This window comes from Pimephales promelas, chromosome 20 (assembly GCF_988280905.1).
Source record: "Pimephales promelas chromosome 20, fPimPro1.hap1.1, whole genome shotgun sequence".
In the NCBI taxonomy this organism is placed as follows: domain Eukaryota; kingdom Metazoa; phylum Chordata; class Actinopteri; order Cypriniformes; family Leuciscidae; genus Pimephales; species Pimephales promelas.
In genome coordinates this window covers 844524-859084 of record NC_142788.1, presented here as the reverse complement: position 1 = coordinate 859084, position 14561 = coordinate 844524, and the positions used below count along the sequence as shown (strand labels likewise).

At 41.3% G+C, this 14561-nt stretch overlaps 1 protein-coding gene and 1 long non-coding RNA gene across 3 annotated transcripts in view; both read right to left on the bottom strand.

Moving 5' to 3' along the window:
• Positions 1-12687, bottom strand: part of iqsec1a (IQ motif and Sec7 domain ArfGEF 1a) — a 45534-nt gene extending 32847 nt beyond the window's left edge. The window contains exon 1 of one of the 2 annotated variants that reach the window (XM_039671340.2): positions 12413-12687. In XM_039671340.2, coding sequence (XP_039527274.2) covers positions 12413-12435 — 23 coding nt within the window. In that variant the 5' untranslated portion in view covers positions 12436-12687. Of the gene's footprint in view, positions 1-1942; positions 2366-12412 lie in introns of those variants that run through there. The other variant, XM_039671337.2, reaches the window with a different exon arrangement.
• LOC148970510 (uncharacterized) lies at positions 8216-12389 on the bottom strand. The gene is made up of 3 exons (XR_016148312.1): positions 11801-12389; positions 10041-10115; positions 8216-8717 (listed from the first exon to the last, which is right to left on the bottom strand). It is a non-coding gene; the product is annotated as an uncharacterized LOC148970510 (long non-coding RNA).
• Positions 12688-14561: the final 1874 nt, after the last annotated feature.

The window sequence follows — 14561 nt, the reverse complement described above, 5'->3', positions numbered from 1 at the left end:
CTTCTAACAATATGATAGTTTTACAGCAGCTTTACAGAGATAATTCACTTCCATCGCAAAGATCATTAGTTATTCGGTTTTTAGACTTTATCTTCACCAGTAATTACTTCACTGAATTAAAAACTCTGAAACTCTGATGATCCTAAAGTCTCTATGACATTTAGCATTTATCATGAGTGTGTAAAGAGAGGCTCACTCACGCATATCCGAGGCTCAGAGAAGACCAGCGATGTCCAGCCAAACACCAGCAGGGCCGTCCGCGAGTGTGTGTGTGTGTGTGTGTCGGCTGGGCTCGGGACGGCCCCTGAATAAGTAATGCTGTCTGCTGATCAGAGCAGATCGAGTTATCCGAGGTCTCCGATGTCACGCTCAAAAACATCACCTCCCTCACAGACGCAGTTTAACGGACAGCCTTTTAGAGCCGCCATTAAAGTGAATTTAGAAGTTTCTCATCCACACTGAAACGTCGGAAAACGGCTGAAAACGCTAGTGTGGACGGAGAGCGTTTTTAAACAAAAACCCCGTTTTCAAATCTATCCGGATTAATGTGGACGTAGCCTGAGACGCACCCGATGTAAATCTGTGGTATAAACTGGAACTGCAGCGCTGTAATCACACTACTGGTGTTACCGCAAAACATACATTACATTTCATCAAAAGCACAGAAGAGCACATTTCTCTTCACAAGTTAAATAACATTACAATAAACTGTACACAAAAAAATGTTTGTTTTGGATTGCTAAAGGACAGTGACACGTGAAACTGTAACTCCAGCCGTTCATGAGGATCAAACTCTAGTTGTGTTTCAGGGCTTGAACACACTTTTCAAAACTCTACACACTCATCCCATGACTTTACCTGCACAACACTGTGGATTTACAGCACTTTGTTCAAACGCGAACACACAGCCGTCAAAACTGTGAACACACACTCAGAACAGAGCAGATTTCAGTCACACACTCCTGAGTGCGCTTCAGCCGGGCGTCCGACACCTGTGCCTGATGTGGAGAGAGAGGAGATCCACACCTCAGTTATTCGCTCAAATTACAGTGTGTACTTTTAGATTCCACCTTTCTTTCTCATTACTGTAATTCTGTAATTCTGAAACAAATGACTAATTTTCATTTACCTTGAATTATTATGATGTTCTAAAAATGTAAATAAATCATGTGAAAGAATATCTCGATAAAAAGTCACAATTATCTTTTAAAAACTTTAATATTATATATCCATATTACTGGAGCACGTTTCACAAGAAACTACTATCTCAGCCTCTCTACTTGAACATTTCACTCTTATTTCAATGTGTTTCATGATGTTTCTTGGACATCATTTCTGAGGGAAAATTGTTTCCCTCCACAGAGTTCAGCTCCAGCCCTGAGCACACACACACACACACACACACACACCTGAAGCAGCTCATGAAGATCTGCAGGAGCACCTCATTACACATGTGTGTGTGTGTGTGTTCTACATTTCAGAGTTAAAGCGCATCTTCAATGAGATGTATGTAGGCCGAGACTGAGGTTCTCCATGGGGATTGACTGGAAGATGAGAAGTGTGTGTTGCGTTGAGAGCTGGATGTGTGCTGACACACACTCTTTCTGATCGGCGTCTCTGATGGGAACGCTTCACCTCAAATCCAGCATTATACTCGCTAACCCTGAGAACAATAACGTTAATAGTGTTAAATTACTGCATTGACTATTTCCAGGATTTTAGAAGGAGAGCCTCACCAACGTCAAGCTGGAAACAGCAGCTACTCGTCTATCGCTTAACGTGAACCACAACTCACACGGCCAAGGTGACATTACTGGAAAAGTCATTTTAACAAATGATTGAAACACACACACACACACTGATCACCATGTTGAATATAAATTCAGTTTGTGCTGTTAGCATATAACATGTTCATGATTCACCATAGACAACTCACACTTACCTTTTAAAAAATGTGCTATTGGGCTGCAGACACAAAACCTGCCAGTAATCCAAACACAGAGCTTTAAAGCGGGACATGTTCAGGGCTGGATCGTCAGTCACATGGCAAAATGATCAAGCTTGAGTCCCGCCGAGAGATGCCAGAACATCACGTTACACACTGACTGCGGTCTCGGACCAAACGTGGAGAACCCAACGCATCCTCGAGCTCAAACACACACACACACACACACACCGAGAGGTTCTGCTGGGGAATCAGGTCAGATGCAGATCCACCCTCAGCGCACCAGTGTCTTCTTCACGATACTCAGGTGCTCTCGCTGCAGGGTTTTCCTCCGCCGTGCCTTTCCCCGCCGCATCCGTGAGCAGATCTGCAGCTCCACACGCTGAACGCCGGTTGCCTGGCAACAACATCACTACTCCACTCGCTGGTGGAGGGAGGGATCCCTCGTCCTCAGCGCTATGATGTCATGTACAGAAACCACGCTGTATTCTACCTCCATTAGACCCTCAGCTCAAGTAACCCTCAAAAAGGTCATTATTCAGATCACGGGACCCGGGGCCTCATAACGACACAGGCCCTGACACTAAAGTCCCGATTTATAAAAACAAAACTGACAGGTAAATCTGCGCAAACACAAACTCTGACGCATGCGTAAGAACATCGAGGAGACGGAGCCGTTGGGCAGATGAAAGAAAATAAATGATGAAATAGAAATACATCAATTGAATTACTTCAACTTCCATTATAATGAGCTCAGGGTGGGTGGAGGGTTAACCCTAGATTAGCTGCCTCATTTTAATAAGCATGGGCCATTCATCAGGTGATCTGCATTGACTAATTATGGTTGAATGTGTGTGTGAGACTTTTCCATGTGCGTAAATTCTCGGGTAGACTGTGGTTTATAAAGGGAAAATGCCTTTCCCTGCTTTATTTATTTATTTATTTATTTATAAGAGACCATGTACATTTTATTAACATAAATGTTTCCATTTCATGCATTGCACCAGATTTAGCCAAATTATCATTTTCCTCCACAGGTCAACAGTAACATAAAATAACACCGACAATACCAATGTACAATACACACACACATCAGGGCCAATAAAAATAAAAAAAAAACTCGTACTGGTTCTGGTGTGTGTTCACTTTTAGTTGGGATTCTACACACTCTTTTATAAATGAGGCCCGAGGATATTATCCACAAGTTTCCTACGCCCCATGATGCCTTGCGTCAAAAGTGGGCGCGACTTCCGGTTGGAAGTAAACAAAGCGCGATTTGACATGCTTGACACTCGTTCATTCAACAGTTGACAGTCATTCAAGTTATAGCGATCCAAACTAGCTAACGATGTGGGAACACAACCTCAACGAAATTAAAAAGGGTGAAATAACAGTACCTTTACCCTCCGCAGTAGCTGATTGGGAGTATTATAATAACATTATTAATAATCAATACTCATCAAGGCATGGTGACAGACAGTTGTGCGAGCTGACAAACAATTAAAATAAAAAATACACACGTAGTCATTGTGTTTTGGAGTTTATTCAAAATTATAAATGAATGTGCTGCTTGAATAGATTAACTGGCACATTTGGTATTCTGTCAACACCGGCTTTGATCCTGAGTTTAGCTGTAACATCAGTAGCGAACAGCCAATCACATGCTGATAGAGTTTATAGAATATTAAGAATTTAAACAAATGTACACAGGAAGATTCGTCGTCTTTTGGGAGGTGATGGAAACTACAGTCGTTGGCAGGATCAGAGACGGGCTCTGGCAGGATCACTGTGATTTCGTTTTCAGCTTATGTTCAAAACAATCACGTTTAAGCCACTGAATTAGTTTAGTCCGGTTATACATACAACCGCGAACAGCACATGATGTCCCTGAGCTCCGTAACGACATCTCTCATAAAGATTTGCGTCTTTAAATAGTAAAATAATTCTCCGAAAAACAGCTAGCCTCTTCGCTAACTAACACACAAAACACCATTGGAATGCTACTTCCGCCGCCTCACCGGAATTTTCACCCACTTTATTTTTTACAGGAGCGCCCCTCGGAAACTTGTGGATAAAGAAGCTGAATATCAGTTCACATTGAACTCTCGTGTTTAAGTTTGAGACCCTTTTACCAACCCAGAGAGTTTGGGAACAGTTTGATCTGTGTTGTGTACGTCCCTCCGTCAGGCAAAGCAGCAATGGTGTTAAAAGCAGAGCTAAAATCGATAAAAAGTAAACAGGCATAGGCTTTGTGATTCTCTAAATGCTTCAGAATTGGGTTTATAATGCTGATCAGTTCCCCTCCCCTGCCTATAGGCAAACTGGAAAGGATCTAGGTTGTTAGCAACCTCTGCTTTTAACATTGACACAATACACTTTTCAAAATCACAGACGTTAACACGATCGGTCTAAAATCATAATTTACTACGGGCCTGGCTATCTTCGGAGTCAGTATGATCACAGCCCTTTTCCAGAGGCTAGGAACGGTACCAGTGTCCAGAGATTGTTGAAATATAGAGAGCCACCGATGTAAGTTTGAAAAACTCTTTCAAAGTCTGAATTTGGTAGAAAAAAAAACTGTAAAAACAATCCTGGACCACAGTTATTTTGCTTATGTTATCATCATTTAAAAAGCCTAAATCCCTTCCCGACATATTAGAGTACAGTGCTTTGAAAGGGCCTTAATAGAGACATCTACTTGAACAAAGAAAATAACCTCTGTTTTGTCCTCATTTAACTTTAAAAAATGTAATGCCATCCAATTTTTTAGACTTTTAGAAATGCTAATAATGAGTTGGTAGAATGCCTTAATAGTACGTACAATCGAGTGTCATTGGAAAAACAATGGAAATTGGTTCCTAAAATGCTAGCCTGCCATACACCAACTTGCATAAAGTCAATCCCTCCAAGTCATAGTGTGTATAAAGTTAAAAGTCAAGGGTTCCTGGACAGCATGCCATTGCTGTTCAATTCATAAAGTATGCATCAGCACATAACATACATTTCATTCATAGAAATATGTTAACTGGAATGGAGCCAAGATCTTGATGTAATGGTCTGTGTCGTCCACTAGAGGCGATAGAAGGTAATTTCACAGGTAAGTCAGTTAACCCTGGGTCATTCATTCCACACCCTGGGTAACACAATCCTGGGGTATAGTGTTTCACGCGTCACACAGCTCATGCTTCACATGGTGCATTCCTAAACCCTGGATTAGTTATTGAGCAAACACATCAAGTGACATAAACTTACACAAAGGCATTGGCATCCTCATAATAACTTTTATCCTGAATGGATTTTTGGGACTATAAAAGGTAAAAATAAAACAAACTCATCCTCACTTCAGTTGACATGTTTTCAGACCCCATTTGACATTTTCCCCCTCAAACTCTGAAAATACTGTTTATACTGTACAACTCATGGTGTTTCAGTGTTGGTCCAAAGTATGAGGCACATGCTGAAAAATACAGCAGAAACTGGCTGGTTCAGGCTGGTTAGATCTGGTCTAGAGCTGGACCAGTCTAGTCATGTCCTCAATCAAAACTGATCTGGTATAAGGGGTCCACAGGCACTCCTGCAAACCAGCATCCCACACAGCTCCCAGCAAGCAACACATATCATATCTTTTTTAAATGTGCATCCAGTGGACATCTCACTATCCACCGAGGCCACAGAGAGGAGCCGTCAGATCCACAAACTGATGTCGTGCTGTAGGTCAGATGACACTGCCAGCTAGGCCATGTAGTCAGAAGTAATTGAAATATAACGTTTTTATAACTCAATAGGAATGTTATCAACATATTCCTAGAACATATATTTGTCAGCAGGGGCTGCAGTGTTTTAGTGGTTTACTATTCATCTGTCCTGCACATCTTTGGATTGGACTGACCCTCGATATCCACTTTCCTTCACAGTTTAGCTTCAACCCTGATCAAACTCACCTTCTAGTAATCCTGAAGAGCTTTATTAGCTTGTACAGGTGTGTATTATTCAGGTTGCAGCTCTGTGGATCTCACGGCCCAGAGTCGCCCAGCCCTTTTCTAGATGCGTACCTTGCTGAAAAATACAGTATTGCTTGAATACATGAAGATAAACACTATCTTGACTCCATATGCAATGCCAGTGATAAGTAATATGATGTTCGCTAAATAAACAAATATAAAATTCACTGAACAAAAATGCAAAATGCCCTCATTTTTCATGAGCTGAACTTTAAGTTCTACGACACTTCTATGTACACAAACGGCCTATTTCTGTCAAATATTGTTCATAAATCTGTCTAAATCTGTGTTAGTGAGCACTTCTCCTTTGCCGAGATCATCATCCACCTCACAGGTCAGGTGTGGCGTATCAAGATGCGGATCAGACAGCATGATTATTGCACAGGTGTGCCTTAGGCTGTCCACAATAAAAGGACACTCTAAGGCCCTGTTTACACGAGAACGCTCGCAGGTGAAAACGTCAAAATATTTTATCGGATGTGCCTTTCGTTTACACGTCGACGGCGTTTTTGAGGCTTAAAAACGCAAAAAAGTGAAACCACTCTCCAGAGTGTAAATCTTAAAAACGCTCCACCGCCGCGTTCCCGTGTAAACGGTAAAAACGCAAAGCCTGTTTGACAGTGAAGGTTGTACGCAGGCGCGTGGACTTGGTGTTGTAGTAGTATGCACTCCTAGCCGCCTGAAGTGCATACTACATTGAATTTCACACACTTTTGCGTCACCGTTTGCACGCGGATTTCCCACACAAAACGCTCGTCTAAACGCAGAATAAAAAGTGATGACGAAAAGTTTTCTCTTCAGAATCGTTTCCGTGTAAACATAGCCTAAATTATGCAGTTTTACCGTATTGGGGGGGGGGGGGGGGTGGGGGGCTGAAAACCAGTCAGTATCTGGTGTGACCACCACTTGCCTCACGCATAGAGTTGATCAGGGATGGGTGCAAAAGTGTTGCGTTTATAATTTTGTTCAGTGTAAATAAGATTAACTGGTTCCACACAACACAAGTAGTTAAGTAATCAACTTAAAAGGGGAATGAACTGAGAAATCTAATTTTCCTTGAGCTTTTGACATCTAAGAGGTCATCATATTATAAGAATATCCTGCAAGTTTCAGAACTGAAAACGTCCTTGTTAGTCCAATAAAAAGCTTTTATTGAGCAAACGACTCGTTTTTCAAAGTGGGGAACTATGACGTCAGAGAGGATAAAACCCCACCCCCGCAGAAGAAGATCAACGCCTACTTCAACACGGCCGGTTTAGCGCCGCCCACCGATTCGCGCATTACACGCATAGCTAAATAACATAGATGCCTACCTTGTGATGACAATATGGATCGAGCTACCGAGCGATACAGAATATTGTGCAGCGCCTGGTTGTGGAAGAAGACAGTCACTGCATATGCTCCTCTGGACTCCAATAGGACTGCTTGGATAAACTTTATTTTTAATGATGTTCCAGCTGATGAGGTAAAACATCGTCTGTCTGTTTGCTTCATTTCACTGAGGATTGTAAACAAGACTGGATTTGCAGACCGATTAAGAGTAAAGAACGGTGCTGTGTCGTCTATATTGGATCCGACAGGAATGCTGCAATCATTCTGGTTGCCATTTTACAACATTGGACGTTTTCAAAACAATTTCCCCCAAGAGCATCGACGTGTGAGTCGAAACTTATTATAATATGCAAAACTGTTCTCCACTCACAGCAGTGGGCGTTTACTTCCAAGTCTTCAGTGCGAGACGCACATAAAAAACCAGCGTTTTTCAGCTAGGCTCAAAACTAGGGTAGAAAATAGCCAATTACTGATTCAATTAATTGCATTAGAAGTCATCACATTTTGGGTTTTGTTTCTTGCTGTTGTCGTGTTCCTGTGTATTGTCACTGGTTAATCGTCTGATTACAGGTGTTCCTTGTCTTCTTATTAGTCTGTGTATTTAAGCCCTCATGTATGCACTGTGTTTGGCGAGTATTGAATGTTTATGTTCTTGTTTTGAGTCCCATGCCTTTGTTTGATGACGTTTTGGATAAAATTGAATTTGGGTTCTCGCTACTACTTGCCTCCATTGGACTTCATTTGTTACAGTTGTCATAACTCCAACAAAATGTTTTGTAAGGTTTTGACATTTTTTTAATATTAGAGTTTAAGAGTGTATTTCTAAAAACACAGTAAGCAGTCCAGATTGTGCAGAATGAACACAGTCCTTATTAAATTACTCAAGAGTAACTAGAAAATGTACAAATAAAGAGGAAAAAAAACAATTGCACAGATGTAAAAGAAAAATCATTTACAAGAGGGTCAAAAACAAACCTTTTAATTTGAATCCCGTTACATGTTCAAGACAATAACCTACTGATATCAGGCAACGCAAATACAGTTGTGATACAGTAATGGATATTTAGGTAGATATTCCTTTCTATTGTCATGGATCACTCTTTTTCACTCAGTTCTGTATCTTTGTATTAGAGGTACATGTTTGTGGTTAAACACTCATTAAACTGCATGATTTTGTTCTAGCACTATGGTTGTGTTCTTCCAGTGTTCATGGACTGAACTACTGCAGGAAGATTCCCATCTGTCCTACACAGTGATGTTTATTTCCCAGAGGAACACTGTTCCTGCAGGAGACGGACGGACGGACGGACGGATGGAGGAGGAACGCTTTGTGAGAGAGGACAGATCCTTGGCTGGACTGGAGATGTTATTCCTGCTATCTTGAAGGACTGCTGCTTCCAGATTGAGGACAGCAGAACTGATGCAGCACATTATGGTTCCTGTGAGAGAAGCACACTATAAGAACAGCACACACACACACACTGCATACTCTAGGCCAGCCGTTCTCAGCCAGTGGTGCTTCACGGCCCACATTTTACCTGATCGTAGGTAAACAATAATATAAACATTTGTTGAAATCTTTTTCTAACAAAATTGATCATAACTTGATGATGATGGCCGTTATAAAAAGTAATATTTTCTTTTCATTTTTCTTTTATGCATGATACCAGGCGATTAGTACATTGATTTACACGCAGTGCCAGAGGAGGCTCGTCTCATTACTAAACTGACCAATCAGAATGGATTTTCCCATAATGCAACGTCACAGACTTCTGTCAAAAACACTTCCAAAACAGGTAGAAGGGAGGCAAACTATTACATATTCCCTGTGTGGATTCCTGGACTTCTATGTTTATATAGTCGTGGAGATTGGCCCATTGAGGACTACAAACAGACTACAAAGCATGGCACAAGAAACAACAGGAAACACTTCAACATAAAAGTCCAGGAATCCACGCAGGGATTTTGTAACAAACTGAAATGTGCTCCCGTTATATCAATGGAATCCAAATTAATGAAGGACCTCAAACCGAGTGGATATTTGTATGACAGGGCCATTTATAAATTGGTGTGGCCTCGTACCTTATTGCTTACATATGAAACGCAAAGCAAATCAGCTTGTTTGTGCTGCAGAGAAGTGAGATGAAGGGAAACCCGGGGTTTTTTGTGGCTTATTTTTACTGGCCTATCCAGTTTCCTGGAGGCCCATCTACAATCAAAATCCTGGCGCCGCTAGTGCTGTGCAGTCAATCAACGTTAAAACTGAAATCATAGAAATCATTCAATCATTCATCACCTGACCTTGTTTGATATAATGGAAACAAACACAAATCATTCTCATGAACTGGAATTACAGTACACCATGTAGGCTACTAAACGCACATCACATTTCAAAATATTGTCCTGACACTACAAATATCCTTCATTTGAACTAACAGGAAAGGTGTTGAACTTTGGCAAAGATTTACGTAAAGCTCTTCAACAAGAATGTATAATGGAATAGATTTGATCTAAGATCAAGATAGCCAAAATTATTATTGTTGAAAAGTTGTATTATAACATTCAAAAGCTTTAAAATTAGGGTGGGTTCACGAATGTCATGTGTTGACATCTCGAATTCACGCTAATTAAAACGCACCACAATATGAAACAAGTTGATGAAATGCCTTTAATGACACTGCTGGTGAAAGAGCGTGGCGTGAGGTTTCTCGAGCGCAGTTGCGTGTGATGAGCTGTCAGGTTTGGCCTAGAGCGCCTCTTACCTGCACTCAGGTACAGCTAGCGGCTTAGAGCCACACGGCGCAGGACAGCAGTACTGGTGCAAAGCATTTACATACCTACGACACAAGGAGAAACAAACACGTCAGACACCCGCCGCCATCGGCTCAACACTACAAACACACTTCCTGATGTCCTGCGTTACCCTGAGCACTGCGCAGCTATGAGGATTCAGATACACATTCATTCTGAGACGGCGGAATATACAATGGTTTGCTGTTAGGGGAATTAAGGTGCACTTTTGTAACTCTACAAATTGCTCTCAGCCTTTTGAAACGGTTTCATGCTCAGAAATGTTTCTGACATCGATGAATAAATGAATAAATGTGGAGATGTTGATTTCTCCATGAGTGCTCAGGTCTTTATGTAACTCTGCACCAGACTGCCGTCACACACACACACACAGCGTCACTGCTTTACTCACCGCAGGCAATGCTTACATGGACGTAACAGGGAAAGTGCACAAATGTTCCAGTGTCTTCCCCCCCCCCCCCCCCCCAGCAGATTTAAACATCAAAAAACATACAAAAATATTCATGATATCATCTTGGCCAACTACTTCAAGCTAGAAATATCAGGAGGCAAATAACGTTCATGTATTTTGCAGCCATCTTACAAACAATGTGGCTAATATAACATAAAACAAAGGGTACCCTGTTGAAAAAGCATTAGATGCGTGTTGCATGCTGGGAGCTGCATGGGACGCTGGTTTGCAGGTGTGGACCAGCTATACCAGATCAGTTTTGATTGAGGACCAACATGGAGTTCATGCTGTTTCTGACAGGGGGTTCCCCAAGGCTCTGTCCTAGGTCCTGCTCTCTTTCATCTGTAATTGCTCCCATTGGTAGCATTTTTAGGAAGCACTTTCCATTGTTTTGCCAATGACACTTATCTACCATTAAGGCATTCTACCAACTCATTATTAGCGTTTCTAAAAGATATTAAAAAAAATTGATGGCGTTACATTTAAAGTTAAATGAGGACAAAACAGAGGTCTTTTTCTTTAGTAAAGTAAATGGCTCTATTTTGGTTCTTTAAATTCACAGTTTTGATTGAGAACAGCATGACTAGCAGCTAGACCAGCATTAAACCACCTCAAACCTGGACTGACATGCAATTCATGCTGGGCTTTTCAGCAGAGCATTGCTTGTCCCAGCAGTCCAGAGGTAGCATGTCCCCACAGGGCAGAACGGAGCACCTTTAGTGGTTTCATGGGGTCTTTAAACTCACGGTGAAATGTTATGGTTTGGTCACTGTGTGTGACACTGGTTTTAACTGTTAGCCATTTCACCATCACGTTGAGTCCTTCAGTGAATCATACAGAAGCAGGGCTGCAAGTGTAACCGGGATACAACTGACATCGTGATATGGCTGGATGCAAACGCAAATAAATGCTTATTTTACAGTGAAATATTACAATAAAATTTAATTCATTATTTGCAATAATTAATCTTATTTTTACCATAGCCATATTGACATTTTGACCAAATTGTGTAGCCCAACAAGTGCATGTACACAAAATAACAAAATACATATCTTTCTGATTATAACGATAACTGGATGCCACTGGCTGAATTACAAATATGAGGAGATCATATAATGAAGCATACTACTAAAGGAAACACTTATCAGTGCACACTTCAGATACTGCATGCTTATTGCAGCAACAACATCAACAAAAACAATAAATATCCAGCAGTAAACAGTGGCACTGAGCAGAAGCAGCAGGACAGCAGTAAATCACCTTGAACTGAGTGTAAATTCCCTCAAGACCATGAACTAGTGCTAATGTGTGCTTCAGTTTCACCTCGGTCACCTTGAGAGGGTCAAACACACACAAACGCACTCGCTCTTCAGATGCTTGTATTCTGTAACGCTTTATAAAAGAGCAAGAGCATACAAATAAACAGCAAAAAGAAAGATATAATGCTTTAAAATGTCTGCAATTATAAACAGGACGGATGGTCAGACTGAGTCCTGCACATGAAGGATAAATGCATCATACCTCACAGTTTATAGCAGCACATTGTGCTAGAAGCATGTGACTCAAATTGCGTCATAATGCACATCATCAGCAGATCCAAACACACACACACACACACACACACCTCGTGTTTTGCATGACGCTTGAAAACACCTAAGTCCTATTACTGTCATTCACTGCAACAACAGCACATTATCCTGCTCACTTCATGACCACAACTGCAGGCTTCGCCATCATTTCGCCAGTCCCATCATCATATAAACACACACACATTGCAAGCCCATCACTAAGCATCAACATAAAACACACGACTCTGCGCGTCAACACAGGTGCACTGTGGTAAAACACATGCGGATGTAATGATTTACTCACATCATGCTGAGTCTGTGCGCCATGGCCGCGGCTCTGCGTGTGCTCGTGTGCCGTGAGCGCGTACTCTCTCGCTCATTCAGGTGGAGCTGCGTTCGTAGCCCGTGACGTCACACGCGCATCAGCAGCAGCCCGCAGCAAGACGATGCGGGGATACGGGGAGCGCGCGTTGACACGACGTAGAACAGGACAGAATTACAAATGCTGATTTGGTATGTGTGGATACGGATGCACACATGTGCGATTTCTTCGTGTGTAAGACATGCTCTGCCTTCTCTATCTGCAGGCTTTAGTACAGTCCGCAGCCACGGACGCTGATTGGTCTCCATTGGTCTCCATGGAAACAGGAGGAGAGAGCTCCTGAACACAGAGCCCACTACACACACACACACACACACACACACACGCAATAGAGCATCAACATCATCAGCCAGAGGTCAAGACAATAAGAGAGAATGCGTTTCTGATCTGAGAAATGAAATGGCATTAACAACAGGGGTCCTAGCTATTTTGCTTCTTTTTACATGTTGATCTGTCTTTAGTGTGTAACGTTGCTGTTTGAGCATAAAAAAGCTCAAAGTCCCTCCAGCAGGAGTTATTCTCTATATCAGTGTTTCTGAACCCCATAAAATGCCTCCAGTCTTGAGGTTTCTTCCAGGAACAATATACATTCCTCATTTAAATAATCCCTACCCACAGTAGCGGTTCTAGACACGGGCGAACCGGGGAGTAGCCTAGTATGAAGCTGCAGACTCGGAGACCTGCATCTACAGTCCCCCTGCACCCAGAGTCCCGCATTCTCAGACCCCTCATTTTTCGAGTCAGCGCCTCCTATCAAATTGTATCGGATAAACAGAACTTAAGCCAAAACGTGAGTAGGCTGTCTTCAATTTTATTTAGAGAATCGTAATAGCTCGTTTGATTTATTTTTTAATAAAACTAATTTAGCTAATCGATACAACATAAGAATAGTCCATTTAATATTTGTAAAGGTAGTTTGTAACAAGATTTGAGCCGTTATGTTTTTTCGCCCTCTTTACCCCGAAAATATTTTGATAGCTAACGTTAGCCTTTAACCTCGGACTTTTTTATATTTCATAAATGCTGCAGTTATTTTTACTGCCCATTTTGTGCCCCCATATATCTCAAACCCACAAAGTTGTCCAAAGTTCAAAAACATCTCAAGGGACACTTCTACAGTCAGAGCAGTGCAACATGAATTTGAATTTTTTTTCTTTCTTTTTGAAAGATCATAAGACATGTGCTATCGTATCCAGTACACCATACATCGATGGAGTTGCCCCTTCCGATTCCAGCAACGTATCATTTTATGATTATGCAAAGCGACTTATAAATGAGTTTTTTTAATGCAATTAAAGACGAAAAGTAAAGTCACGAACACAGTTTGTTCTTCATTTTTTCTTTACAGTAAGATGATGTTTAGGTGATCATTAAATAAAGTAGCCTACTGAATTGTTTATTATTGGTGTTTTGTCTATTCTGATTTATTTTGCTTCGCATTCAAAATATCAAAAAACAGATTTTGTTATGTTAGCATGGTAATGTTAATTAGACCATTATAGGTTGAACTGAAAGAAAAAGTAGAATTTGAATTTTGAATAAAAAATATATATATATAAAAAAAACCAAACATTGTAGCAATAAAATTTCACATAGACTATTTTTCAGAAGATAGTTCAATCTGTAATTGTATCCCTTCCATCAGTAACAATGAGTTTTTTGGCACCTGCATTAAGCAGGGAACGCAAATTTTTATTGGATAATTTATTTGAAGACCGTAATATTGCATCCTATTGTTTTTAATTGCATTTGGATAAGCGTGCACTGTACTCTGTGTGCGGGTGTTATTCGATCTTTTGAACAGCAGGAGGCGCTGTGTTCGAAAAATGAGGGGTCTGAGAATGCGGGACTCTCGGTGGGGGACTGTAGATGCAGGCTCCGAGTCTGCAGCTTCATAATATTGGAACCGGGCAGTCGCCGGGGCTATGGAAAGCCAAATGGTTCACATTTCGCCACTTTCCAAACGCGTTTCATTCTCAAAACGCCGGTGTTTACGGCGTTTAAGACGAAAAGACGCCGCAAATTACGGCGTATTGTGGTACAAACGGCGTAAATTACGGCGTTTACAAAG